The 26,358-nt window shown below is 37.6% G+C and overlaps 2 protein-coding genes across 3 annotated transcripts in view; one reads left to right on the forward strand and one right to left on the reverse strand.

Annotated features, from left to right (window-relative positions):
• Nucleotides 1-530: 530 nt before the first annotated feature.
• LOC105196015 (ras-related and estrogen-regulated growth inhibitor) overlaps nt 531-26,358 on the reverse strand; it is a 54,433-nt gene continuing 28,605 nt past the window's right edge. For both annotated transcript variants that reach the window (XM_026133382.2, XM_026133381.2), the window contains exons 5-6: nt 12,290-12,471; nt 531-3,067 (exon numbers count right to left, since the gene is read on the reverse strand). In XM_026133382.2, the coding sequence (XP_025989167.1) occupies nt 2,809-3,067; nt 12,290-12,471 (441 nt within the window). In that variant the 3' untranslated portion in view covers nt 531-2,808. The remainder of the gene's footprint in view (nt 3,068-12,289; nt 12,472-26,358) is intronic.
• The window catches only part of LOC105205838 (RNA polymerase II-associated protein 3), a 37,465-nt gene continuing 29,551 nt past the window's right edge, over nt 18,445-26,358 (forward strand). Inside the window, exon 1 of the mRNA XM_026133378.2 lies at nt 18,445-18,896. The gene's annotated coding sequence lies outside the window, so the exon portion shown is untranslated. The remainder of the gene's footprint in view (nt 18,897-26,358) is intronic.

The raw sequence follows: 26,358 nt of genomic DNA on the forward strand, positions 1-26,358 counted from the left end.
CAATCTGGTGGTTGGCTCACAGGAAACAATACGATAACAAGCTAATTTCAAATCTAATATCCATCAATTTCAAATGTACGGAAATACTGAGATATTTGAAAAAAATCAGAGATATTTCGGTAGGTTAACTCAATCAGGGATTTTAAGACTTTATAGGCGAATTTTTAATTTTGAATTATTCTGCCTCACGTTCGAACGGACACGTATAAAAAAAAAAAAGTGAAAAACATTTTGAGTCAAATAATTGTGAAATCATATTCTGGAATATTGGACGAGTGTATCAAAACTTTTTCAGATTTGTTAAAGCCTACAAAATCCTTTAAAAAATACAGTTAGGCATCAGTGACCCGGTTGGAGTAGAAAAGCAGCAAAAGAGGAAAACTGCTACTCATTGAATTTGTAAAAATGTGTAAAGTTTCCGTCATTTAAAAAAATGACCTATCTTGGGATGTCTTAGGTAGTCATTGATGATTCATATAGCTAAGGAAACAGGCGATGGGAACGACGGAATTCGATTTGACAGGTCAGGGTTTAACAAAAGACGCTCCTTTATTATTATCCTCTCTCGATAACAAGTGACTAGCACTTCGAATACAGCGATCGACATCTGCCTGGAATCGAATTACGCACTCTCCCACTCTCGCACACACACGCACACACACATAGGCGCACACACGTACACATTTTAGAGGGGCGCTAATTTCAAGATGGAATGTATCGTAAAAAAGAGACACACGCACACACTGGCTTCGCCGAGCCGTTTCTGGTTCGAGGAAGCCAGCTTTGTAAGCCCGTGTTTTACGGTCTTTTTTTTTCTGCTAGAAGCTGACGCGCCGAAGAGGGATCATGCAATTTACTGCTCGTTAACTATCCGTTTTCTTAAACGCAATGTAAATAGAGCTCTTTTTCTTCGTTAGCACTCGCGTCGAAAAAGCGCGTCAGCTGCCGGCAAAAGAATATAACGGACTCTACGTCATCCGGAAGGCACTCTGAAAGTGTTTACGAACTATACGAACCTGAAAAGTCGATCGTACGTCTCTATGCTTGTCGTAGAAAAAAAAAGGAAAGACGATTTACAAAACATCGCGCGGCGCGATTGAAGAGCTTAGCAAAAAAAAGGGCAAACAACCAACACTTTCTACGATTAAGTGGATGGTAATCGCTTTGTCATCACTGACGAAACGCAACACGGCATCCATTCACGAACGATTTTGTTTTTTAATCCATCAATAGCCGTTAATAGTCATTATTTGTTACGATCGGCGAGAAATCCAAATGCAAATTACGAGAAAAAAGTGACAAACTGAAAAATCTTCGATTGAGATTCAAATTTGTATTGTTTGGCATTCTTTGCGATCGTAATATTCTTGATCACCAGACCGAATAAACAAGTCAAACAATGGATTGTAAATTGTTTAATAGATCGTAAAGATTTTAACATCCGCACTCATCATTTTTGTTCTTCTCTCATATACAAATCTTAATGATTACTCAAGTCTCCGAGACTCTCCGCAGAGTATATGTATAAGTGAACGTTTGCGCTATTTACACTTAGGCTACTTTCTTTAGGAACATTAAAGTCATCGAATCAATCACGCCTTGTGACGAAGGCATTGAAGTCGCTCTTCGCGGGAGCGCTTGCAAACACCTCCCAGATTACAACTGAAGCGATAGGCAGAAAATCGAATCGAATCGCGTTTTCTTCCACTTGGTGGAAATGTCGAAATTTGAAAGACTCATGGGTTTCGTTCGGGAGCATCGAAAGAAAAAAAAAAAAATAATCATAAGCCCTAAACAGTATATAAAATATTTTATTTTAACAAAATAAAGAAATGTATTAATCATAATGAGAAAAAGTAGCTGGAAAATACAGGATATAGAAGTGCGAAAATTGCAAATTAAAACATTAAGCATAGATATCTTTCGGAAAATTTAAGTTTATAAATTATAAAAGAAAATAATATGAGAAAATTCTTTACGTTTGTATATACTGTTTAGGGTTAATAACGTAATAACTTAAACACCGAATGACGTGCAAGTATTGTAGGTGTCCCAAATTAGAAAATTTGCACTCGCGAAACCGATTGCGGGACGATTCGCAACCTTAAGATCATTCTCGATAAATCATTCTAAAGACTACGTCATTCAGGAACAACTTGCCAGTCACTTGTAATCACTATGAAATGTCATTGCAATAATAAAAAAAAAAGTACCCTTGCATCGTGCGTACCACGTCTCTGAGCTCCACGTCGATTTGCTCTTTCCACCACTGCATTGTAAGCAGGATCACCGCGAACACCACTATTTAAGTATCCTTCTTCGGCACACGAAAGTAGTTTTTGTCAAACACGAATGTCGCCCTCCATGACTGGAATCTTCTCGGTATCTGGATCTTTCGGCTACCAGGTGTTGAAAAGAGCCTTCAGATACTTCGCACGTCGGTCTTCCAGGGTGTGCCGTACCTTGGACCCTGCGTGTCCTCGAAACGAGAAAGTCAGTCTTACGTCCTCGGAGTTTTAGGTCCCGGAATGTATTTCAAGACCTCTGGTGTTCGATTGCCATTAGCAAAATGCGTTTTTTTCTTCAAGACGCTTGAAGAAAAGAATCATTCTCTCGGCAAGGGACGCTTCCAAGATCGAAAGCGATCTTGGTGATAGTGGCCTTTTTTCGGGAAGGCACAAGAGAGATTCTACGTCCTTACCGAGGACCTCGTCAGCGATTGGAGTAGACGTTGCTGCTGAGGACGACGATGTCAGTTCTCCTGCCTGGCTCATCTCGTCCTCCGAGGAGGAGGGCGCATAGAAGGCGTCATATGCTCAGCGACGGCCTCTTCTTACGGTCCTTGGTGGTGTTCTTGCCGAAGATCGTCCCGAGGACTCTCGAGACCGAGTGTACGCCCAGTTTCCTGCGGATCGGCAACGCTCGCAGGAGCTGGACCGACCTCGCCTCCCGCAGGAGCGCCTGGAAGGCTAACGCCGCTCCCGCGGGACTCTCCGCGGCGCTCACCTCGTAAAACTGGCATCCGTGCGCCAGCGACAGCTGTTGGCCTTCGTCCACGCATACCTCTCTGCAACAGAAACGTTTGTCGATCCTTCTTTAACGATTCCTTTGATGTATGTGCGCGCCTTTAAGATGATTAAGATTTAAAAGAGATTCAAAAATTCAAGAAAGTACTTAAAGGTAGCAAGCTGACGTTATGACGTTGACATCTTTCACACTGCTATCTGGAATTTATTACTATTTTGATATATGTAATTCAATGTGCCTATTTTGCATCCCGAAAGTTTTGCATTTAAATCCCAGCTCAAAGGTCTTAATATTTAAGTATAATAGATTTGAATTAAAATGTTATTAAAATATGCATGAATAATCCAATGATCGATTCTCTAAAATTTCAAATGTAAACTAATAGTAATTGGCAATTGAAAATCAAATAAAATATCAATTTTTTGAAGGGATTTATTTGAAACGGACAAGATGTTGTAAGCGGAGGTTTTTATATTTTCGCTGTACGAATATATGTAGCTGAAATTATTGGAAGAGTTAAAGAGTAGAAATTTCACGCAGAAAGAAAACGACGTTTTATTTGATTCTTTATTGCCAATTACTGTTAATTTAAGTTTTCAATATTATTATTAATATTTTTAAAAAATGCAAGACTCGAAACTACACGTAAATGTGGAATCCCAGGCTTCGCGAATTTTCACCTCACGATAGAGGCTTCAAGACTTCAATTCCTAAAAATCATGAAAATTGGAAGATCTGTTAGCTTTATCACTTCGAAATCGTAAAACTTTAGGATTTACGACCTTCCTGCTTTATAACTCTCTTTATAATCGGAGACTCGGAACACGATCGTCGGATGATAGAGAGGATCGTCATTTCGTATGATTCACAGGGAGTGGTTTATGTCGCGGAACACTCGAATCATGTGTTGAAACATCGATCGGGAGCGGCGGAAATGCGGACCGGATGCTGCGGGCGTTCGCAGATTTATACCGTCGGTACAGCGGCGGACGTTGCGCTTGCTTTCCAAGTCAATGGAATCGTCCAAGGCTGGAATTAAATCCTCGCGAAACGGCAGAACATACCGGGGCCGACGACGGATGCTATGAGTTTGGCAAACACCAGACACGCGGAGAGAGGTGATTGAACGGCGACCGTAAAGACCATACGTTTATGAGAGGAAGCGGAGTCACTGGAATTTCGCCAGGATGAAGCCGCCAGGCGCCGCAGGATATTTATGATGTTAGGGTTAATAAGAGCTTTGTTAGCGCTTGTATATTTCTGTACGTCTCTAATGCGCACTACATCATGTTTATGATACTAATATATAGGATATTATTTCATCCAAAATGGAGAGAGGAACGACTTTAGAAGTATTTACGGAATATTATTTAATTTTAAAAATAAAACTTCATAAATTCAGGACGTACGCGAGAACTTCTTGGCAAGTTTGACATTTTATTAATGCCTAACTTTCGAGTAATTCGACGATCAACGTGTCGACCAACAGGACGCTTTATGCATTTTAATTAACGCGAAAAAAAAAGCGGACAAAAAAATCGGGATGCTCGAAGATGCTCGAAACGTAGAAGGAAGGCCGGAAGAAGAGAGATATCGCAGTATTTCCAGCGCAGGAAGAGAGAGAGAGCGCAGCTCGCTGCGTGTGGGGCAGAGGGACTCCGATATTTATGGAGACAATTAAATTCGCGAGAACACATGATCCTCGCAGGGCGCGCGTCGAGGTGGAGAGGGCACGTGGGAGGGCGAGCGATTAGACGCGATCGTGCACAAGCCGTGCCACGCTCGCGGCCGTTAATATCTCCCTGTTCCCTTTTATATTTTATATGCGGGGCGATCCCCCTACACTGTTGTTTACGAGCGGCGGGTGTTGGTTTCTGTCGTTCCCGCGCTCTTTCTCAATTCTCAGTAGACGGATGAGATATTTACGATGAGTATTCTGAGACAAGGAACGCGTCGATACGTTTAATCGGATAATATCATAAAAAATAATGCGGACACGTGTGGATGCAAAGGATGACGAAGATTTGTGAAGAACAGAAGAAGCTGTAATCAAAATTTCAAGTGCAGTAGTAAATCAGAAGAGATTTCAAGAATCCAATAAAAATTTTTCAAATAAGATTTAAGATTTCTCGTGTCCAAAGCTGCACTGGGAGAAAACACTTTGTTAACAAGCCACTAGTACCGAAAACGAATATGATTTGTTACTTTCGATTTGTTAGCCAAACGAATTATAATTTGCTGTTACTGACGTTACAAATTGTAATAGCAATATATTTGATATCTACAACAAACAAATGTGATTTATATCATAAAGTGTATTATTTGTTATATTGACAAATGATTCGCAATGGTAATCCGTTTTCCTGTCAAATCATCACACACTGTTGTAAGAGAAATATCAAACGTTTAGTTAAATAGTAATTAAATAAATTTTGTAGTTACTGGTACCAAAAACTTGGTTACATTTAACAAATCATTTGATTATAATTGTATAAAAACAATTGTTAAGGCTAAGAATTGTTTGGTCAAACAAATTACATATTTAGTAATTATAATTCATATCAAATTTATTTGATCGCTATTTAACTAAAAATTTGATCTATCTCACCAAATATTTCTCTCATTGTCAGTTCATGACAAGTCATTTTTTATTTTAGTAACAAACACATTTCTCTTAGTGTGAGAAGAAAAAAAGTGTACATCCAAAAATACTCAAATTCCAATGATAAAAAAAATCAGAATCTGAGAAATCGAAGAACTTCAATCGAAACGGAAGTGGCTCTTCCCGAACCAGTCTGTCTTGTCGCGCCTCTCCGCGAGGGATTGTCGGTCGCGATATTTCGAGATAAGCGTTATCGATGCGCACAATATTCGCGGCTGAACGACGCGGCAGCTCTCTGGACGCTTCTAAAGCGGCGAAAACTCGTTCTCGGGAGAGTTGTCTCACCAGCCCTGCAGCGGACTTCACTCTAATCTTTATGAACTCCATTAAGACGACGATAGCGCGGCTACTGGATAGGAGAGATCATGACGCGGTTCCCTCGTCTCGCAGATCGATCTTTCCAGTGTTTGATCTTCGCTTGTCTTTCCCGTTTAATAGTGTGAAAATTTTTTTTTGTATTTATATCTAAAATTACTCAAACTGTAAAATTTTTCAAACTGTTTATTCTAAAAGTTAAGTGATGTTTAAATTTATGCACGTTTCACACTCTCATAAAATTTTTTATTTCAAACTTCGATAGTTTAGAACTTTGAATTTTCAAGAGTCTAAAAAATCAGGTAAAATTTAACCATCAGTTAAGCGGATAATAAAAAACCGAACGTATATCTCGTAAAGTGAAACGTTACTCGAAAACAATGGAAATTGAGCCTGGGCAATTTTTCGGGTGATTTTTCACTTTACGGTATTTAAATTGAGAATACGCTGTAAGATTTCGCAATCTTATAATAAATTATTTATTAAATAATTATGATGCATTTGGAATTCTTATAAATTTTGCACTTCGCACGCGCGAAACTAAAATTTTGATAGCTTAAATTTTCGAAGTTTGAAGGGTCTTCAAACAAATTTATAAAACAAATTTTTAGATTATGAAATTTTCAAGCTTTTTTTTACAACAAATAATATACAAATCTCTTTAGGCAGACTATACTTTGCTTTGTGATCTCGCGCATGCAAAATAGTGTCATGCCCGCGATAAGATTAATTTAAAATTGATCATTTTCCCTGCACATGCGGCACGTAAGCAGAGACGCTGTAATTTATGACCCGGGGATCGATAGATCTCTCGAATAATTCCGGTTTAATTAAATTTCTCGACGATAATCGTGACGGTTACGAAGAGCGTGTATCTCTTACATGCCATCAAAATGCCAGTTACGTAAATCGAATTGCTCTTTTCCCGCCAGTGCCGCAATCGCTGTCGCGGATCGACGGCCAATCGTTCGCTTGCAACACCGCCGAGTCCTGTGACATTTTATTTGTGTGACATTTTTGGTATTCGCTCGTGCCGCGGCTATCGAGACACCCCGTCGTCTTTCCCCTTTGTTAACTCTCCGCGAAATTCCCAACGAGTGCACGACACTCTTTATTTACCTTAATCACACTCGTATACATCTTGTAAAACTCGACCTCAGCCTCGTCATCCTCGCCGCTCTAAAGGTTGACTTCGAGGTTGAAAGTCTGAAATGCCGAGAGTGCGTCCCTCGAATTCTATTGTGTCTATCCCGATCCGATAGCTCTTTTTCTTTCATCTACATGATATTTAGCATTTTAGAGTATTGGATGGAGAGGAAAAGGAAATATCGCTTCTAAAAAAAAAAAAATTATTAAATTCATAAAATCATTCTACTTTGAAATATTTCGATCTTTACTCGTACAATGTTTCAACCCTTGGATATAAAAGTTAATTTTTCATTTACTTTTGATTCTTACGTAAAATTGTGTTTTGCTATACTTATTTGTAAATTTAACGGGAAAACAGCATTACCAATTAAATCAATTTTTTTACATCTACTAATAAAACTCCAACAAATATTCGTACAAAAATTCATTTAGATCCACTTTTAACTCGTTTAAAAATTATTTATTTAAAATTGCAGCAAAATATAGTAAATTTTGCTGCAAAAACCACCATAAATCAAATTTTTGTTGTTGATTAGGAAAAAAAAAAGAATAAACCTAGAGAAGCCTCTAGTTTTAAAATTTCGATAACTTTTAGCTCGTATAGTCGAAAACATCCTTAAATGAAATAATTTAGCTTCAAGAGAGCCTTACATAGATACATAATTGATATCGGTAATTATATATACATTTAGTTAGTCTTGGATCAAGTCTTGCTTTAAAGGAGATAAAGCACGAGCGACTTCGAATTCCTTCGTGAATGGAGTCTCGGCATGGACGTACACTTTTTCGAGACATTCCGTATAATAGTATCGAGTGTATGTAATTGCGACGCCGCCGTCGTTACTAGATCATCGGTGAGATTTCTCTCGGTATGCAAAGCACCATAAAGGCAACGAGAGGGAAGAGAAGGTCGCTCGTAAGAGCGAGAAAAGGAGCGTGTCTTCGTTAACGACGGTCCGCATTCCTGCGGGAATCGCGCGGGAAATTCCTCTACGTCTGATGAAGAAGGGATAGCGAGTGAGGTCCTGTGTTCACTCGATGCCTACGTGTTTCTTCCGTGACTACAACGATCGAGGCGCGATCTTCGCGTTGCGAGCGACGTAACAAGCGATAATGAAGACGATTCATTAGCGGGGAGAGCCAAAATCAAGATTATCTCCCGATTATTGAGAATACAGGAGAAATTTTTAATTTCTTCAAGAAAGTGCTACTAATTAACGTTAAATAAAAGTTTATATTGTGATACTGGATTCACATTAAAGATTCTATGTTAAATACAATAGCAAATATATTTTATATTTTTTAAATTTAATTTTATTATAATATTTTCTTTTTTTCCAAGAGGAGAAAAACTACTTTACTCTCTTCGCATTTGTACGTTTGATAGAAAACCATCGATCCATGAATTCTCGACGCGGATAAGTTCACGGCATGCCTCTCGGGGAGCTCGAATATTTATTCGCACGCGCATCACTGTCCTGTTAATTTATCCGCAGCGCATGAGAAGCTGATCCAGCAAGGCTAATGAGACGCCAGTCTTTATTCAAGTTACAAGCAAAAAACGCGTACTTGTGTATTTCGTAGCTTTCTCTCTCCCGAATCACGCAACGCCGATGATGCTCTTTGAGCGATTGGTTGCATAAAATGCGAGACGTATTAGCGCCCAGGAAACCGCGTGTACGAGCAAGCCACACGAAGTAACGCTTTTCCACGATTATTAATTTGATGATAATGAAAATGATTTTTCATATCGCGTTATATGTCAAAGAAATTACATTGTTTTATAGCGGCCGATCGTTAATCACCGCTAACTACGAGATTAATTTGCTAAATTATACTCGGCACATTACGAGAGACGAGTATTTCACTTATAAATTTGAAATTAATGTGCCTCATAAATCTTATAGCAGAAATATTTTAATTGTCGAATTCTTAAACATCTCCGGAGATCTAAATTGCTGATTCTATCTTGAGAAATTTACACGGGAAACTTGTACAACTTAATATCTTCGCTTGGTGTTTCCCTTAGCGTTTTCTTATATACGGAATTTTTTTTTCTCTTAGAATTTATCTTCTCAAAAGCACGATAATCATGAGATAACGTGATCTTCGAAGAATTTTGGAACGATCACAAAAGAAAGGTCATAGACGAGCTTTTTGAGGATGTAATATATATTTTTAAGAATGTTTAAAATAGGAACGTTTCGACTTAGCTTAGTCTTCATCAGCCAAGTTACAAAAAAATACTTAATTATTAAGGACCGAAACATCAACACTAAGAAAATAATGTAATTTCATCATGTATATGGCGTGTTAACTTATATTACATTACGTTGGCTGTGAAATATTGTCGTCTTTGTCGCTGCAGTTTTTCAAGTTTTCATATCAATTAAGTCCAAATTGGATTTTAATTAAAAACATGTTACATCCCCAAAATCTCGTCTATGACTTTTCCTTGCGATAATTCTATTTTTTAGATGATCAAGTGCTTTAAATTATTTTAAATTAAATTTAAATAAAATTTAACATAATCATTTTATATTATAGAATAGTTTAGATTTAATTTACATTTCACAAAATTGTAACCAAATGTTACTAAAATTTTGTTAAATTTCACTAAAAGTATAGTAAAATAAAAAAAAAAATCCATGTTGTCTCACACGACAATCATGATTTCTAGGGTGAATTCTAAAAGAAAATTTTCTTAGCGAGAGAAACGATCGCGGCAAACTCTTTGATATGATATCCTTTTATCCGCATACTTGTCGAACCGCCGCCGCGCTGAATCTTTGACGGCAATACGTGAAACGTGACACGTAGCATCTAGCGCAGACCGCAGTGCCAGTATCGGATGCCGCCGATTTGACGAGAGGCACCCGGTAGTGGCCGTCTCGTTCGTCGCTCGTCTAGAAACCGTTCACGCAATATTTCGCCACGCCAGATCTGTTTACCTGTCCCAAGTCGCCTGACCGACTTGGATGAGTCGCTCGCTGGAATTGACGTGTCAGCCGACCGATTAACTTACTCCGTCATCGTGTGGCCGATCGAACGTTCGGTTCATTGAACTGGTTTTTGCGAAAACGCGCGCGCGTCGTGTCAGCCAAAAAAGAAAAGAAAAGAAAAGAAACTCACGCACGCGCGGCAAGATCTCTTCTCAAACAGGAACATCGTGTAAAAAGTTTCCCAGCAATTCCGGTAGCTCGCGAATGGACGCAAATTGCACGAGAGGCCATAGAAATTAATATTGAGGCATAACTTAGAAAATTAGACGAGCGAATTATTCTCGGACGCTCGAGGATAAGAATGCTCTATAATGCAGCTATAAATCTCCTCTACGTGCGTATTTAGGAGCTGTAACTTTGAGACGTGAAGGATTAAAGTGCCTCTTCATTTTCCTCTTCTGCGAGACGCCGAAGACAACCGGTTCGCTCGCGGTGGGCAACGTGAACCGGTGGTGAGCGAGCGTATAGAAGGGACGACGAAATCGTGTTGGGACAACCTGATAAAATGCCGCCGAGGGGAGCCGCCTAGAAAAACACGAATCGCGTGGCGCACGCGAAATCTCACACCCCGTCTAGGAAACGGCCGGCCGAGGATCCTGTTACTCGCAGGTGGAAAGTGAACTGCGAGGATTAATAGAGGCCGGGGCGCGCGTATCTGCACGCGCGCGTGTGCGATCCGGCCGGGATAAAACGATCGACGTCGAGAGAAAAAGAGAAACGATTGAATAATCGACGATCCGCCAAGGGCGATACATGAAGTCGCGTCGCCTCGATCGGAGATCGCGCGACGCGAAATGATATTGTAATTCTTGCGAGCGAGCGAGCCACTTAAGCGGCCCTCGTACGCTCCGTATCGAGCAGAGTCGAATGAGCTGCTCCTCCCCGCGATCCGACGAATCTCCATTCGGAGAATGAAATTTTTGGTAATGGTAGCCCCATGACGCGTGCTCGCTCGACACTAAATATAGCGGCTATCTTCATTTTCGTGACAAATTCGAACCGAGGATAGAATTTTTTCTCGAGAGAAAATATTTCGCATAGGAAAATATTGTCCCTCTGCATTGAGAATATTTTTTTAAATATAAAAAAATTTTTTTTAACCTTTAAGGATTTGTTTCTTCAATTTAAGTAAAAATATTAACTTTTAAGTAAATAGACTTAATAGACATATTACCTTAAGTATATAATTTTGTATTTTTATATTTTTTTACATTTATATAATGATTTTATGAATAAGCTAATAATATTATTAAAAATTAAATTGTTTTCTTTAAAAAATCTGATTATCTTGAATATAAAAACAGCCTACCAATAAATATATTTTAAACTGCAAGAAAAAATTACTTCATTAAAAATTATTTTTTTATTTTATTTGCGTAAATATTTCAATCAAAAATTTGTAACTTGACTGCAAATAAATAAGTAAAATTTTTTTGTTTTACGATATTTTTCTCTCATTGTCAGTGTAGTATTCGACATTTAACACAATCTCTCGTTAAGATATTAGAAGTTATATATTGTATATTATATAAAAAAAAAAAGGTTTATTCAGAAAGACATTTTAAACACGAAAATACTGACCGTGTGAGACCCCCTTAAAGACGACAATCGACGAAGTGTGCCAGAGCTGCGAGGCCGCGGGTAAAAATGGGTCATGTGTAAACACATTATTTACAAACACACGAGTATCATTTTTTTTTTAATTTTATTAATAAGCGGGAAATATATTCAAGTGCGTTCAAGTGTCATGTACACTATTAACAATTACTCAACAGCAGATTGAACCGTAACTGCAATAATATAATATTGAATTCCTCAGCGAGTTCCACGATAAATGGCGATAAATAAACTCAGAAAAGGAACGATTATTAATTATAATTATATATAAGTATATATAATAACACGCGAGACGCGCCGGAAGGGTCTCTCTCTCGCGTGCGATGAAGTGGCGAAAAATTATGTCGCTACTGATTTATTAATAGTTACCGTTTTTACGACACGCGTGTGCGCGCGGTCAGTTTATTTCGTCGTATATCAGTCAGGAGATTGTCATCGGACGTTACCGAAGATACACGCGCGCCCCTTGCGCGGAATCGTTAATCATATTTCTAACGATACGTTATTTGACGCTTACCGGGCATGATCCAAATCTCTCTTGTTGCCGAGCAGAAGGGCGGTGAAATAGGATGGCAGACGTAGATCCGCGAGTTGCTTGAGAAGTCCACGGGCTTCCTGAAAGCTCCGCTTACATGTCACGCTATAAACCACGACGAAGGCCTCGCCCCACCGTATATGCGAGTACAGGCAGCCATTCTCCTGAAACAATCGATGGAACACGACTGATCGCTATGACATTCAAGAATCGAGAATCGGATTTAATTTGACGTATCTCCATTCGTATCTGCCGATATCCCAGCGCGTTTCAATGTAAGACACTCTGTCTCTCTAGATGCTATCGGCAAATAGAAATCGATCTCGGACTCTAAATCCTTCCGTGCTCCGAAGAAAGAGCCGTGTTTGCGGGATACTTATTATTGAAAGATTAAAAGCTTAAATATAAGACTTTGCCCGGAAGTTTCGGAATATACGCCTTTCTGGCATGCACTTGTACGTCAGAATGCATCCATTTACGCACGCGGATAAAATTGTCTTTAATGACTATATTTAAAAAAAAAAAAAAATGTATGTGGATGAATGCGTTTAGAATTCGCTGCGCGTTAATTCCACGACATGCGTTCATAAATTTCAGCCATCACCTAAACTGCGGCACATCCGGCGGGAATGAGTTTTATAGACTGAGATAAATATATACCTGGTTCGTGTGGGAATACACGGGCGTTATTTACGGTCAAATCTGTCGAATTAACATTGCATGTAACGTACTCGTAAATAAGCGTCGAGTAAGAACTCTGGCAACGGCGAGCGTGTTCCTTTCTATGTAACGCAGTGTCATAATATTTTAAGAGTATCATTAATATTTCCAAAAAGAAATTTTAAAACTGGTTGCATCGCACAAAAAGTTACGTTATTGTACAAACAAAAATTCGATCTGAATCATTAATGTAAATATAAACGTGAAATTTATCATGAATGTAAATGATAATTTATAGAGAGCTTTGGAATGTACAAGTGTTAAAATTACGTAAGTACGAAATCTTGTCTTGTGACTGTAGAGTTTCGAAATTGTAAAGAGAATTTTGAACTCTTGTGTAATCTCTGATTATATAAGATTTTTTTTTAATTATAAAAGCACGGAAAAAAACGAGTCTTGTTGCACATTAAAAGGAAAAAAATATTTTAAAACAACAAATGATTTACTCGGTGGATTCTAATAGTTGCCTATTTACTTGTAGTCAAGTTAAAAATCTCTTAATTGAAATACTTATATAAATAAATAAATTAAGAAATAATTTTTATTAAAATAATTTTTTCTTACAGTTCTAAAAAACATTTACTGTCAAATCATTTTTATATTCAAGATAATTAGATTCTTTTAATCTAAGAAAATTTAATTAAGTTTAACATTATAATTAGCTTATTTGTAAAATTATTATTTAAATGTAAAAAATATAAAAATACAAAGCTATATAGTTAAGGTAAATGTGTCTATTTACTTAAAAGTAAATATTTTTGCTTAAACACAGAACAAACAAATGCTTGCATCAAAATATATGGTTTAAAAAAAAATGTATTTTTTTTCATTAAAAAAATTTTTTAGTGCACTAATTGGAAATCAGGTAGATTCAATAAGTTTGAAAACAAACGAATCAAAATCTTGGAAATATCGGATGATAGAAAAGTCTATTGAATGTTCTAATTATAAGATCTCGAGTCCTGTTAGAATAACCAGAAATTCTGCTTGATTTCACCAAAACGCATTCAATCATGCGTCTTGTTGGTCATTTTTCTCAGTGTAGATAACTGTAATTTAATGATCGAATCACCGAATCGCAGGATTTTTTTGGGTAAGAAGAAGACTGCGAAATTTACATATTACGAAGATGAAATACTTGTTTAAGTCTTTAGAATCTTGTTTCCTCGTACATTTCTCTCGTATTTTGGGAGATTAAAAAAATCACAATTGTTCGGTATCTCGGACAAGGATATACACAGCCATCCTGTCTGTAGCGTCATCGACGTAAAACGTCGGCAGGCGTGCATCTGTCGCGTCGCGAGACATGCTCGAGCCGCTCATAAATATTTATTGATCGATTGTATTCGAGGCAATTGAACGCGATGCCGGAATTGCGTTCGCGCGTGTCGCGTGAATGCATCGGTGGTTTGGCGAGTTGTGCAATCCACCGCCGACGTGATTCGTCCTGTTATGAAATAATGCAGAACGCCTCTTGATTAAGCAACGCCTTAATGCACTTTACGTCCCGTCGCGTAATTTCGTGAAAATGAGCCGCAATTATTCACTGACACCATGTCTTCTCGCGGTTGAACGTGACAAATAAGCAACTGCGTACGTGACAATCCAATCTGCATTTATAATTTCACCTGTAAATCCATCTTTGTGTTTAATTTAATTTTGCCTGGCGAATTTAGAGAGAACGGCTTTGAAATAAAATTAAGTTAAAGCATGTTGATGCAAACAAATTTCATGTACATAAATTTCATTAAAGGCACACATAAATTTATATATATATATATATATATATATATATTGAAAGAATGATTTTGCTGAAATATCTAAAAATTTAGCTAGCGAACTGAAAATAATTTTGTCGGATTATTAAAATATTTATGAAGAACGTCCAAGTTTAATAAGCAATGTACAAAATAGCAAAATATTTTCATAATCTAGCAACCAACGTAATTATTCTTTGTAATTAGTTTAATGGTCTAATGAAATTATTTTCAGATTTATATCTAGCTAAATTTTTAGACATTTTAGAAAAACCTTTCCTTCCATGTATATTATTTAGTTCATGTTTACTAGAGAAATAAAAGTATTTTAAGTTATAATATATATAATATAAATATTATTTAAAAAATTAATGTAATATATGTATATTATATATAAACTTGAAATAAAATATCTTTTATCTCTTTAATAAATATAAACTAAATAATTTAGACGTATTTAAGCATATTAACTCTTTTTACATGTCTTTTAAAAAATTTAAAAAAAAGATACAATAAATAATTAATAAATTAACTGAATATCAGTAATATTTCAAAATAATGATTTCTCACTAAAGTTTCATTTTGTAAAAATTTTGAGAACTGTTAGAAAATGCCGGTAGAAAAACGTACTAGTAAGCTATAATTTTCGACAGGCGATCTCATTAACGATGCGATAGTTAACAGGACATTCAATAGGACGAAACGATCATGCTGTCCATTCGAAATCGATTCAAGTGGGCGAGAACCGCGCGCTTTAACACCTACGCGATTCCGCTGGATAAGCAACGATCCCCCCGACGACGAAGTTATGTTTCTTCGTGTTCGTGACGAAGATAACAATCCCCCTATTCGCCTTTACGTGCATACAGCTTAGATATTGTCGGCTAATAATGCTCCTCCCGATTATAAGATCGCGTATTCCGCGTAATTTTCGCGAGATCAATGAATACGCAATATCCGAGACCTTGAATTTCAGCATTATGACTCATGCGTATGGTAGATAAAATATTATTCACAGCATGGAATACTTTGTGTTTGATTAGTTATGCAACAAAACGATATGTTCAATATTTTTATTCAACAAGAAAAGAGTCAAGTACTGAAACTGCGATGCATGTATGTTGCGTATCTAATTATTATTATCCCTACAATATTATTTAATATTAAATAAAATTCCTAAAATATTATTTGATATTAATATAAAAAGTGGTTATATGTCCACTCCTAATAACATTATATGAATGTTATATGAGAAGTAAAGAATATTTCAATATTTTAAATTATCAGAAATATTATAGCTTTAAATGTAATAATTATAAAGTTTACGAATCTTTTATGAATAATAATTCACATTAAGCTTTGACCACAATAATATTCGTAAAACATTTTCATATTCCACGGATAATGAAATAATATATCATGAATATTATATAAAGAGAACGTATAATTAATACAATATTTCTGTAATATTAAAAAAATATTATATTCTTAGAATATTATTAATTTTTAATAATGTTCGTATAATATTTTAGCTAATCTTATAAAGCTATCTTATAAAGATATATTTTATATACTATTGCGCACATCATTTATATATATATTTTTTAATATATATAATATATGTATATTTGTCATATCTTTTTAAAAAAATTATGTACCAAAAGAAGTTTTAAAAGTTGGTTTTATGTAAAATAACTATAAACTCTATTAATGGAATTTGCAATAGTCAACAGTGTATTTCGGTTTTATTTAATTCTGTGATATAGCTTGTGTTATTTTTATTTATATTTATATTTTATTAAATAATCTTCACGAGCTTATTTAATCTCTCCGTTTTTCCAAGTATTAGTGGCGCGAATTGAGCCTGGGAAGCGAAATTGCGAACGTAGAGCCGGCGTATCTTTCCTTCGTGCGACAATGCACGTTTCCACGAAAGCGACATCAACCAACCCGACGCTGCGGGACGCCGCATTATTGCCTGACCACTGACAATGAGTTACAGTGTTATTACTCGTAGTTTTACAACGATAGAGTTCCTACCGGGTTCATTCCCAGAGGAGAGAGAAAGAGCGAGCGAAGGAGAGAGATGGAGGAAGATAATATTACCAGCAACTTATGGTTGATATAACAAGTGGCAGCCGTATCCCAAGTGGAGGAGAGTAAAGTCAAGGCAATAAACTGAATTATCGTTGTAACACTTTGAATCGCGCGCTACGATCAAAACGGTGTACACGAGAAAGATCGAGTTCACCGAGGTGTATTGGCTACGAGCGAACGAGTTGAAAAAAAAAAAACAAAAAAAAAGAATTATTAGTATTTATTAATCGTGGCCCATTCATATTCTGGTCCATTTGTTATGCGTATATACAACGCAACATAATAACATTATTAATCCTGTCCGCTTAAGTTAAATTGATTCATCTCGCGAACATGTAGCACATGGGTTCATAAAAACAGTCGTTAAAAAACACTCCGTTAAAAAACACTCCGAGCCAGCCCGCATCTCATCTCCTTGTTTTTCAATATAATTAACCGTTATTCTCGGAGAAACAAGGAGAGATACACGATCATTGTAACCTTTTCGAGAGATACTTGGTTGCGTATTGACGCACGGCTTGTTTGCGCACATGTGCGCGCCATTAAATTAAGATAAGCCCGCCAAAATGGAATTTCAATGCCGATCTGTAACTTCGTCATCGAGGCGAAGATCGATTGACGTATGTCGGCATACCGCGGGTGTAACGACTTGTAGAATCATTTATAGAAGTTTCCAACTGCGACGCGAGTCAATGTGACGCGGAGCAGGATGAAAATATACGTATATATTAAATTAAGACGTGCGCATTCCAGAAAAGATTTCGTACGATTCGTAACCCGCCGTAATTAAGATTAAGATTTACTTGCATTAATTGAAAACGTCACACGCGATTCATTTCAGTAAACGATCTTCTGTTTGCTTCCGAAGAAACGTCACCCAAACTAAGATTAAACTTAATCGACACTGATAAAATGGATAAATATGATTACCTTCGAGTTTCTCTGATATATGATATTTAACGAATTAAATTGCAATAGAGATAGATGATTCAGAATATAACAGACGGCAGTGTACGAAAACATCATCGAAAAAAAGTATTTTCAAACAAAATTTATTCTAAACAAAATATTTTGCAGAAAGAGTATTCCTCTTTCAATAAAGCGGACAAATTATTTATAGAAAAAATGTATTAGACATTATTCTAACGGTTTTCCTCTTGTAGCAAGAGGACTATGTTTATTTTAAGCGGAATACTCATTTACATGAAATAAATCAGTGTCGCTACTTTTTTTTGTATGTTATCTAGCTATCAGCGATTTGGTACTGATTATAGTACTTAATACACGTATCACAGTACTCGTAAATTAGGTACATGATTGTGCGAGAAAATAGGCCATTAACCTCTTTGTGGATGAGCAGATCAAAAGAGAGAAAAGAAAGAAAATTGCTATTCAGGCGGTGTTATTTTTCGTTTTAATTGGTATTAAGTTGTAATTGATGTTAAGATTTGCATCTGCAGATGCAAAACGAAATTACTCCAACTGCAAAAATATTCTGCTTAGACTATTTTCCTCTTAGATTATTTGAAGATTATTATTTTTTTCTTTTTTTTTTTAGGATGAAGAATGCCAGCCAATTCGCATCCGGCACGCGCGAGTCCGAAATGGCATCGTTGCATTCGGTCTTCCGTTCCCCGCGGTCCCTCTCCCCCTCACCATCCCGTACTCCCGGCTTCTTTGCCGGGGGCAAGGAGGGCACGCGCTTAATTATCAATTATCTACCGGCCCTCCCACGAAAAGCAATCGCAATTACGAGCCGGTCACGAGGCCAAGGGGACCAGTCAGCCCCCTTTTCTACCTCCCTCGCTCACTCCCGCCCTCCCCCTCCCCCACGTACAAAGATTTATTTCGTACGTGCACGCGGACGAAGAACAATGCGAGAATTGGGGAAGTGTGTCACCAGGCTGCCGGCACTTTTCATATTCGCGAGGCGGAACACACCTGGGCGCCACGCGGCGCGCAACATCCCGGAGCGGAGCGGGCTGGTCGGCCGGTCGGTCGGTCCGAGAGATGAGGTATGATTGATACTTTATGCGCGCGCGCACCATTGACCCGCAAAACCATATGTAGATTGCGAAGAAATGAAACGCGCGAAAATGACAACAAAACGAAATGAGATGAGCGAGAGAGGGCGGAAGAGAAAGAGACGCGAGAGAGAAGAGAGAGAGAGGGGGGGGGGAGGAAAAAATTAATCTACCAAAAGTGGAACGTCCGCGCGATTGGGACGAGATGAAGTACGATTGATACTTTATTGCGGCCTGAGACATTGACCCATATATCGAAATTATAGACTGAATAATCGTATGTAGATTATAAAAATGCAACGTACGGCCGGTTGCACAGTCAGACTAACGTCAGTTGACAGGTACGGTCGTTGTTAATCAACTTTCCCTTCTCTATCGACAGATCGAAATGGAATTAATCGGTCAGGTGGAATGGAAAAAAAAAAAATGAAATGAAAAGTGTAAAGTACGAATCGGTACTTCGAACCTTCTCGAATCTGCCTTTCGTAGCTGCTAATAATAACGCTGCTTTATTCTTAATATACAACCGTTATCGAGAATTTGTAAGTGTATAGAGTAGTCAATTGTTCAGAATTAATTATCGCGCAATGATATATTCATTCCGACACCGTAAATCTTGACAACTGAATCGGAGAGACGGCTCTCTAACCATTCCCATCGTTTCGGTCGGTGGCTAACCGTACCCATTATCCAAGCGCGGTTATGAGAAAAGGAAACGGTAAGACGATCAGCTGACGCGAGAATATTTGCGGAGCAACCGCGGAGCCGTTGGTAATGATATAAATCGGTCTTATAAATGGTTTCCGTGGTGGCTTATCTCGACTGGCCGAAGATTTACGTGACGAGGAACAATGCACGATGGAAGTATTAATCGTGGCGGTCGACGAGGTCGAGAGCCAGTCAGCAGCCACCTACCCATTTGTTGCTCGACTTCCTACCTACGTGGCCGATTCCGCTGGAGAGCGCCTACCTGAACTCCCGTGCCCTTGTTAAGCCGGGTTATTATTATACCCGCGTTGTGGAACACCTACTGCGATCCTCGTGATCGATATTGCAACGAGAGAGTCTCTCTCTCTCTCTCTCTCTCACTTTCTTTCTCTCTTTCTCCCTCTTCCTCTTTCTCTCTCGGAAGCCAAGCGGAAATTCTATGAAACCCGAGCCGAGCCGAGCCGAGAGCAATCGGCTCGCTCGCCGGTTATGCAGGAAAGTGCGATTATTACCTGCAACTTGGTTGCCTCAGACCCTAGAAGAGACCCTGGGATATCGCCTAACAGCCCATTGGGCAAATTTCCATTTGGGAATCTTTGGAATTCCGTATGCTCGCGATCCGGAAAAATTCGAATGTTGCGAAGCGTAGCTCGCTAAGTGACGGTGCTATCGGATTTCAAGAGAAAATACATAATGGTTTTCGTCCGTCGGTTCTCGAGATAATTGAAAGTTTACGTCGTCTTAAATCCCGCGATCCGAAATCAAGGTTATGCATTTATCAAAATATGCGCGAAGCGACCCACGCGCTGGATTGGGACTTAATTCCGTAGATTAAAATCGAGATAAATCATTTTGTCGTGTGTCAGAAACCGTCCTTCTCGGATGCAAATAGAACCTAAGAGTGCATTCACGTCATTTATCTTGGTGGCCGTGCCAGTTAAGGTCTACCAGATGCCATAGAAGGTAATGAGAGAATCCAGTAAATAAAATTATCGCCTAACGGCGACAAGTATATGCCTTATCAAGCGTGATGGCACGCCGTCACGTTGTAACGTACCAAAGTGCTGACACTTAAATCGATAGAAATTTAAATGTGATCGCCATTAGCCTGACATTATGCCATCGGCATCTAAAAATTTCTAAGTAGGCGCAAGATGGTCTCAGCGGAATACATTTCAACCTGACCGACTGAAATAAATTGAAACTCGAGGCTCCTTAATTTACTCTGAAACTTTGAAATTTTAGAATCTTTAAATTCTATCTTTTTTGAAAACTTCCAAATTTCTGATTACGTTACTCTTAAGCTTTCTTCATACGACGTATAATTTGCAACAAAATTCGAGACAAAATTTTATTTACAATTTTATACAGAAGACATGAACAAAGAAGAGACATGAAATATGCGCAGTGTATAATGTCCCGGAAGCAGTTACCTATTTATTAACTGAATAATATCCTTGTTTTTATATAGTAAAATCTATCAATTGCAAAAATAAACATGCTCATGCCGATGCATTAGAAAATATTCTTTCCGAATTAAAATGTTACTTAAGTAAATCTTGAAATTGTTCTTTATTTAATCTTAAGAAATTTTGATATGCTATTGGACCTTCGATTAAAAGTTCGTTATGTAACATGTAAAATATACTCTGCTCTCTTCTGATATGCCACAACTTACACCAAATATTTTCTTTTGCGTTTACGAAGTTTATTTCTACGAGCGAATATTGCTATAATTGAAAATATTAATGAAATTGATGTTATTATTAAAGAATTCTCCATGATATACTTTTATTATATTTACATGTATCACTTCATAGCCATATCATATTTTTTAATAACCCAACTGTGTCAAAGAAAGAAACAATCGAACATTCTATTTAATTTCATATAAAATTATAAATAAAATTTTGTCTTGAATTCTGTCGTAAATTATAGATCGTGTAAAGTGAACTTTAATACGAGATTTATTATAACAAAAAAAAAAAAAAGTATTATAATTGATTCTGCTCATTTCGTTAACTTATAAGACGTCGAGATGCGATAGAACGGGTTTCTTAGCTAAGGCTTAATGAAGACAATTCATTATCGTTGAGTACAAACACAGTAGCGCTTCGAGATTAATGAAGTCCAGATTCGCGGAGACGCTGGCGGGCATTAGCGGGCAACAACGGCGGCAAGAAACGTTCCAGGCATCCGAGGGAGGATTTATAGCCGCTCTTCTCGCGGGTCTCCGTGGACGCGTCTTAAGACGCGTGCCGCTGTCACCGCGGCCGGTGCCGGTGACAGTCAGCCCGACCGACTGTCTTCGTTAGTAATTGACATCACGATCCGCATGTCCGTGCGTCGGACGCTCGCACACTGGGACGGGGACCGGCAGCAAAAAGGGCCCCTCTCATCGGTTTCCTCTCGACCTGTCGCTCGACGCGTGCCTAAAGCGCCACATTGCACGTCGCTAATTGCTATCGGCGATACCACACGTCGCGCGCTTTCCAAGAAAATTCGCGCACACGACAAAGGTAACGACCAGGTCTTAGCAACGAACGTCAGTCGAATTCTTTCAACGTTACGCGATCCCGCTGAACCAAGTGCTTTGCGAATTCTGTCGGTGAATTGCGAGGTAAAATATTGACAAGTACAGTAAGAAGACGTAATTCATTGAATCATCCACTTATTCGAAATAACTTATCGAATTGCAGAAGAAAAGGAGAATACGTACTCGTAAAAAAAAAGATGCGAAATTGAATTGAACTTTACAAGCAAACAAACCCTGTAAGCATACAATATTCCTAGAATGTTATACGAATATCATATTAAAAATAAAAATAATATTGCTATCGATTAATTATTCCGTGAATATTATTCGATATTTTTTAATATTATGGAAATATTGTGTTAATGTTACATGTTCGATTCGTGGAATATTATGAAAATGTTCTATTATTGTGAGCAAAAGTTAATGTGAATTATTATGCATAAAATATTCATAAACTTATTATTTACTTCTTCGTATAATATTCATATAATATTATTTCAGGAATATTATTTAATATTAAATGCTTATAGGGAATCTGTAAATTGCAAAGTCCAGAATGCACCAGCACAGCCTCCAACTGCTACATAAAGTTTCTCGTGCCATAAAACTCTTCCATTATAACGCATATAAGTACGCATATAAATTCTTGAAAATAATTCTTTTATTTTATTTTATGCGTTCCTTATTTCCTTAACTTCCTCGAGATCTTTTCGCACTTCCCGATACATTTTCGCAATCTTTCCTTCCTTCGGTTCTCTTATTGCGCGGTTAATGAGGTGGCTCGGGACTGCCCATCGCATTAGAACGGTATTCGTTATTAACATGACGCGTAAGACGGTCAAAGGTAGGCACGCTAAACTGGCACGAGCGGCTGCAAGCACGTAAACGTTCGCGTGAACATAAACGCGTTCATAGACGTCGGCATTAAGGGGCCATGGTGTTTTCAGTGTCTCGATAATCAAAATGTCCTTTTCAGCTGCAGTTTAGTATTTTTGATGTCGGAAGAAAAAAGTACGATATTAATGGGCTCGCCACGACTGTATTTAAATTTTAAATTTTATGATACTTTAAGCATGCGATCATTAGCGCAATTGGAAGACCCCGGTTATACTTTGTTTCCGCTAAATCGTATATTTGAAACACGTCGAATACACCCAGAGAAAAGTTTCTTCGAATAAAAAAATATTTGTTTAAATTAAAGAACCGTGTACATTGCTATGTGGTTAAAGACAAGAAGAAATAGTTTAGTTATGCAACGCAAATATTTTTTTTTAACGAAAGAAATATATTTTTAAAATCAGAACAATTAAATTATTTCTTTGAATTCAAAAATTATTCGTTTAAATTCAACAAACTATTTATTTACTTTAAAAAAGATCGTTTCTTGAAATCGAATAAATTTTTATTTTCTCAAAGGTAGTTTCACTTCAACTTAAAAAATGCCAAGTTAAAGAAACGATTTCATCAATTTAAACATAATTTTTCTCTGGGCGTATACATTCGCGATAATATTAACAAGAGCATTTATGTCGAATATTATGCTTAGAAATCTCAATACGCAAAATTGTACGTGCAACTAACTTGTATTAAAATTTTAAGCAATGAATTTAATTATTACAATGCAATCTCTCGACAAAACCTTTTTAATTAAGAAAATCTGTCTATCACATATCTTTCGACAGATGATTGTTTCTAACAAGAAGATAATGAATTAATTATTCATGAAAAAGTATAGAAGGGTTTTAGAAAGAAGTTGTATCAAGTAACAGAGATTAAATAAGATAACAAATGACATCTGTCAAAAGCAGAACCGGGCACTTCCTTGTTGGCGAATGCAGATCGCGGCCAGCCTTGCGTGGCGCTTATCTTGCAAGGACATTTGTACGGTGAATCGTCCTGGTCGGCCGATTTTCAGGCGTATCTTAACGGCGATTGGGGGATCGGTATCCGCTACTCGAGCGTTATAGCTGGAAAAAGTGCCAGCGCAACGCGGACATTGACCACGTGCGCTCAATGGGTTCGTGCACTTTAAGTGCCGGTAGATCGCACCCGGCATCGTCGGGCCCGCGTGCATATCGGGATATCAGGGATGCACGTTACGTAGGAATGTCGGAAACGGATAATTCCGTAGATTAGAGCGCATTTAGGTGCGAGGCTTATGTGCCCTTTAAGCCGCGGTATCCTCGTAACGTCCGGCGCAACGCGATTAGCTATCACCGAGGCGAGAAGTTCCGCTGCGGAAAAAGATACGCTAAATTACGTTGCTCGTCAAGCTACACTGAAAAAAAGGATTTAACAATAATAATCAAGAGCTTTAATAAGATAATTTTAATAACACATTTCATTAATATAACCAACGATTCAGTAATATTTAATTTAATAATTATATTAATAGTAATTAATCGAATACTAAACAATTACCAAACTAAATATTACTATAATAAATAATTTAGTTACAGCCGAATGCTTAATTGAAATTATTTCACCAAAATTTAGTAATTATTATCTAAGTTTGATTATTATTATTAAATAGTTTTTTCAATACACAACGAAAAGTGAATTGAGTCGATTTATGTGCAGTTCCATCAAAACAGTATAATATGTGTATAAAAAAATACAGTATTTCAGAAACTTTTATATGTTTCACACAAATATTATAATAGTAAGTAAGCATATATTTACAAGCTTAAAAAAAGTTAACTTAATTAAATTTCTTCAGTTCAAGTATCTATGTATTTAAATTAAATATATAAATATTTAAACTGAAGTTCAAATACTTTGTGTGCTCAAATTAAATACGTAAATGGAGCTGAAGAAATTTAATAAAGTTGAAAAATTTAGTCAACAACTTTTCGTCTTAGTGTATACCGAATAGAAATATTAAAGGAATGCATATTTGTAGTATTTTACAATGTATCAAAAATGATTTAGAGATAATTATATAAAAAAAAATTTACACGTTTGATGTCACCTTTTTTTACCAATAATAGAATCTAAGGGAGAAAAAATTAATAGTGTTATATTTGTTACCAATTCATGCGTTCTGATTACAAGAAAAATGAAACGATAATTATATGACTCTACAATGCACTCGAAGATGAGGCAGCGATATTATTCAACACGCATCGTATCATCGCGGTCGAAATGCGAGAGAGGAGCCTGCAAATTTACGCTTCCCCCCGAGGCATTTTAAATATGCCGGGCGAATGTAATATCGCAGTTAGATATCGCAAAAGTAAGAGGAATGCTGGGATAATTGGAAAGATTACACTGCGAACGTATGATGCGTCATGTATTTTACTGGCGCGGCCAAGGCCGTAGCTTAGCGACGAATTATCGGCTGTTTGTTCTAATACCCGTTGCACGACTTTCAGATAGCTGAGATAGTCGGTATCTGGGCCCCTCTCACGAGGAACATGAGAACTTGGTTCCTCGGTAATTTAAGAGCTTTAGCAACTTGAGCGCACGCGAGTTTGGGAACGTAAGAACGTGTGGCTTTCATGTGCACGGACATCAAGCTTCGAGATCAAATTCAGAAATGTGAAAATTTAGGACCCAGAGAAAGCCGGGAACCTTGGCCTTGAAAACGTGAAAACACCGATACTCGAAACGCGAGCATGTAAGTGTCAGAAACTGATGCTTTAAAATTTAGATTATATATATGTGGAATGTGCAATCATTGTAATCATCGGGTATAGGTCATATTTCAATGTAAAAAGTGAAAAAAGTTTTAATCGCACAACAGTCGACAGCTTTCGGATTTACTGAAGTTGAACGTGAGTTATAGTCGACGCAACCCGATAAGAAAAGTGCCGAGATGAAAACGATACGTTGCTCGTAAATGTTGCAGTCGTGATAAACAGCGCGTTGTCCAGGATTGATTGATCCCGGCGCGCTCTCGGCGGAGTTTCGCGGAGATTTACCGAGAGTAAAGGGGACCGACTTAAAAGTCTCGTTCACAATGGGACCTCACGCGTTGAACGTGATATATTGGTACAGAGGAGTTAGAGAAGTGTCCGCCGATGGTGGTATTTAATGATCCGCTTCTTCGACACGCGGAATCACATCGACTTCCTGCACCACTGCCACACTAATCCACATCGATATCGATCTTCCTAGATCCTGTTCCTCAACGGCATTCCCGCTATAGTTTTCTTGCTAAACTAAATAAAGTCGAAATATTTCTATTCGCTTGATGTGTCAAGCTCA

Source organism: Solenopsis invicta, chromosome 12, assembly GCF_016802725.1.
Source record: "Solenopsis invicta isolate M01_SB chromosome 12, UNIL_Sinv_3.0, whole genome shotgun sequence".
NCBI classification, from domain to species: domain Eukaryota; kingdom Metazoa; phylum Arthropoda; class Insecta; order Hymenoptera; family Formicidae; genus Solenopsis; species Solenopsis invicta.